This window comes from Phyllostomus hastatus, unplaced genomic scaffold (assembly GCF_019186645.2).
Source record: "Phyllostomus hastatus isolate PE091 unplaced genomic scaffold, TTU_PhHast_1.1 phas_contig_551, whole genome shotgun sequence".
Classification (NCBI taxonomy): Eukaryota; Metazoa; Chordata; class Mammalia; order Chiroptera; family Phyllostomidae; genus Phyllostomus; species Phyllostomus hastatus.
In genome coordinates, this window is record NW_025333909.1 from 7,683,658 (window position 1) to 7,686,028 (window position 2,371).

General features: G+C 50.4%; 1 protein-coding gene across 1 annotated transcript; it reads left to right on the forward strand.

Annotated features, from left to right (window-relative positions):
• The first annotated feature begins 256 nt into the window (after positions 1-256).
• On the forward strand, positions 257-1,706 carry POU3F4 (POU class 3 homeobox 4). Its single transcript, XM_045847485.1, has one exon. The coding sequence runs from the start codon at positions 267-269 to the stop codon at positions 1,350-1,352; it is 1,086 nt and encodes a 361-aa protein (XP_045703441.1). The 5' UTR covers positions 257-266; the 3' UTR covers positions 1,353-1,706.
• Positions 1,707-2,371: the final 665 nt, after the last annotated feature.

A 2,371-nucleotide genomic window follows, 5' to 3' on the forward strand; every position in this document is an offset into this window, starting at 1 on the left:
CAATGGAGCAGAAACATTTGATTCACTTCCTGCTTGGGTCTCCCTGAAACTCTCAGAGCTTCGCCAGCTTAATTTGGAAAACTAGCCCAGCCTCCCGTACCACCATTGGCTGAACCTACGGCAGGCCAGGCTGGGACGTTCTATGATTGGCCGAGGTGAGTGCCTGTAACTCGCTCTGGCTGCTCTGGCTCCCCAGCACGATAGATGTCAAAGGCTGAAGCTGCTCCCTTTGCCACATTATAACTAGTAGGGGATCCTCACCGACCATGGCCACAGCTGCGTCGAATCCCTACAGCATTCTCAGTTCCAGCTCTCTGGTCCATGCGGACACTGCGGGCATGCAGCAGGGAAGTCCTTTTCGAAACCCTCAGAAACTTCTCCAAAGTGATTACTTGCAGGGAGTTCCTAGCAATGGGCATCCCCTTGGGCATCACTGGGTGACCAGTCTGACCGACGGAGGCCCGTGGTCCTCCACACTGGCCACCAGCCCCTTGGACCAGCAGGACGTGAAACCCGGGCGTGAAGACCTACAGCTCGGCGCGATCATCCATCACCGTTCGCCTCACGTCGCCCACCACTCTCCGCACACTAACCACCCCAATGCCTGGGGGACGAGCCCGGCTCCAAACCCGTCCATCACGTCGAGCAGCCAACCCCTTAACGTGTACTCGCAGCCAGGCTTCACCGTCAGTGGCATGCTGGAGCATGGGGGGCTCACCCCACCACCGGCCTCCGCTTCGGCACAGAGCTTACACCCAGTGCTTCGGGAGCCCCCAGACCACAGCGACCTAGCCTCGCACCACTGCCAGGACCACTCGGATGAAGAGACACCAACCTCGGATGAGTTAGAACAGTTCGCTAAACAGTTCAAACAAAGAAGAATCAAGTTGGGTTTCACGCAGGCCGATGTGGGGCTGGCGCTAGGCACACTATACGGCAACGTGTTTTCGCAGACCACCATCTGCAGGTTCGAGGCCTTGCAACTGAGCTTCAAAAACATGTGCAAGCTGAAGCCGCTGCTGAACAAGTGGCTGGAGGAGGCTGATTCGTCCACAGGGAGTCCGACCAGCATTGACAAGATCGCCGCACAGGGCCGCAAGCGCAAGAAGCGAACCTCCATCGAGGTGAGTGTCAAGGGTGTACTGGAGACGCATTTCCTCAAGTGTCCCAAGCCTGCCGCGCAGGAGATTTCCTCGCTGGCAGACAGCCTCCAGTTGGAGAAAGAAGTGGTGCGTGTCTGGTTCTGTAATCGAAGACAGAAAGAAAAAAGAATGACTCCACCAGGGGAACAGCAGCCACATGAGGTTTATTCTCACACCGTGAAAACAGACACGACCTGCCATGATCTCTGATTGCAGGAAGGGAGCAAGTGACCCGCCGCACTGGGAGCAGTGCGGATCTCTCTTTCTCTCGCATTCCCTTCCTTTCACTCCAGCTTTATTATTGTTATCTTTCTAGATCTCCCTCTCTCCCTCTCTCTCTCTCTCTCTCTCTCTCTCTCTCTCTCTCTCTCCCTCTCTCTCTCTCTCTCCCCCCTTTTCTTTCTCCTCCCCCTTTTAACAGGGGATTCTAACTTATATTAAGAAAGGAAACACACACGCATTCAAGGCTTCTTAACACTGATACATGGTTTCATGAAGCAGTCCAAGCGGGAACTTCATATCCCTTGCCGCCTGAGGAACAGTTCTCTCCAACCTTTTCTGTTGATCAATATATATTGTTTACTTTGAGTAAGAATTGTTCGGTTACTCCTCTCTAGGAAGAGCAAGGAGTGGGGTAACTTGGGGTTGGGGGAGGGATGGGGGAGGGAGGTGGGAAGACAGATGTGTGCCTCTGAATAACCTTTCAGCGCCTTGGTTATAGCAGCTGTATTTCAGGTGAAATCTGTTTTACAATAGACTAGTTTTGCATTTCTAAAAACTTCTATAGCATTTCTAAATGTCTGCGGTGTTTTACTACAAGCTGTACACAATATTTGTGAGATGATTTGTATCTAATCGACCACTCCACATTATTATTGCTATTATTATTATTCCTTCATTGAGCTGATGGTTTTTTAATTGCTTAGAAAAGGGAGGGGAGGCTGGAAGGAGAAGGGTGAGAAATGTGCCTATCATTCACTCACCCCCCCGTCCCAGATCTGTAAGGAGACGAGAAGATACAATGGAAAGAGTTGTTGGTGATGATATTGACGAGATTTTATATATGTATATAAATTTATATATATATAATCTCACCAATATATATAATTGTTGTTTTGTTTTGTTTTGTTTTGTTTTCCCCTGTGAGCGGAGTGCCTAGAATGGGCAGAATAGGCAAGCTGATTGGTTTTGCAAAGTAGTGCGAAGTGGAGAGGCGATTTGGAAAGAAT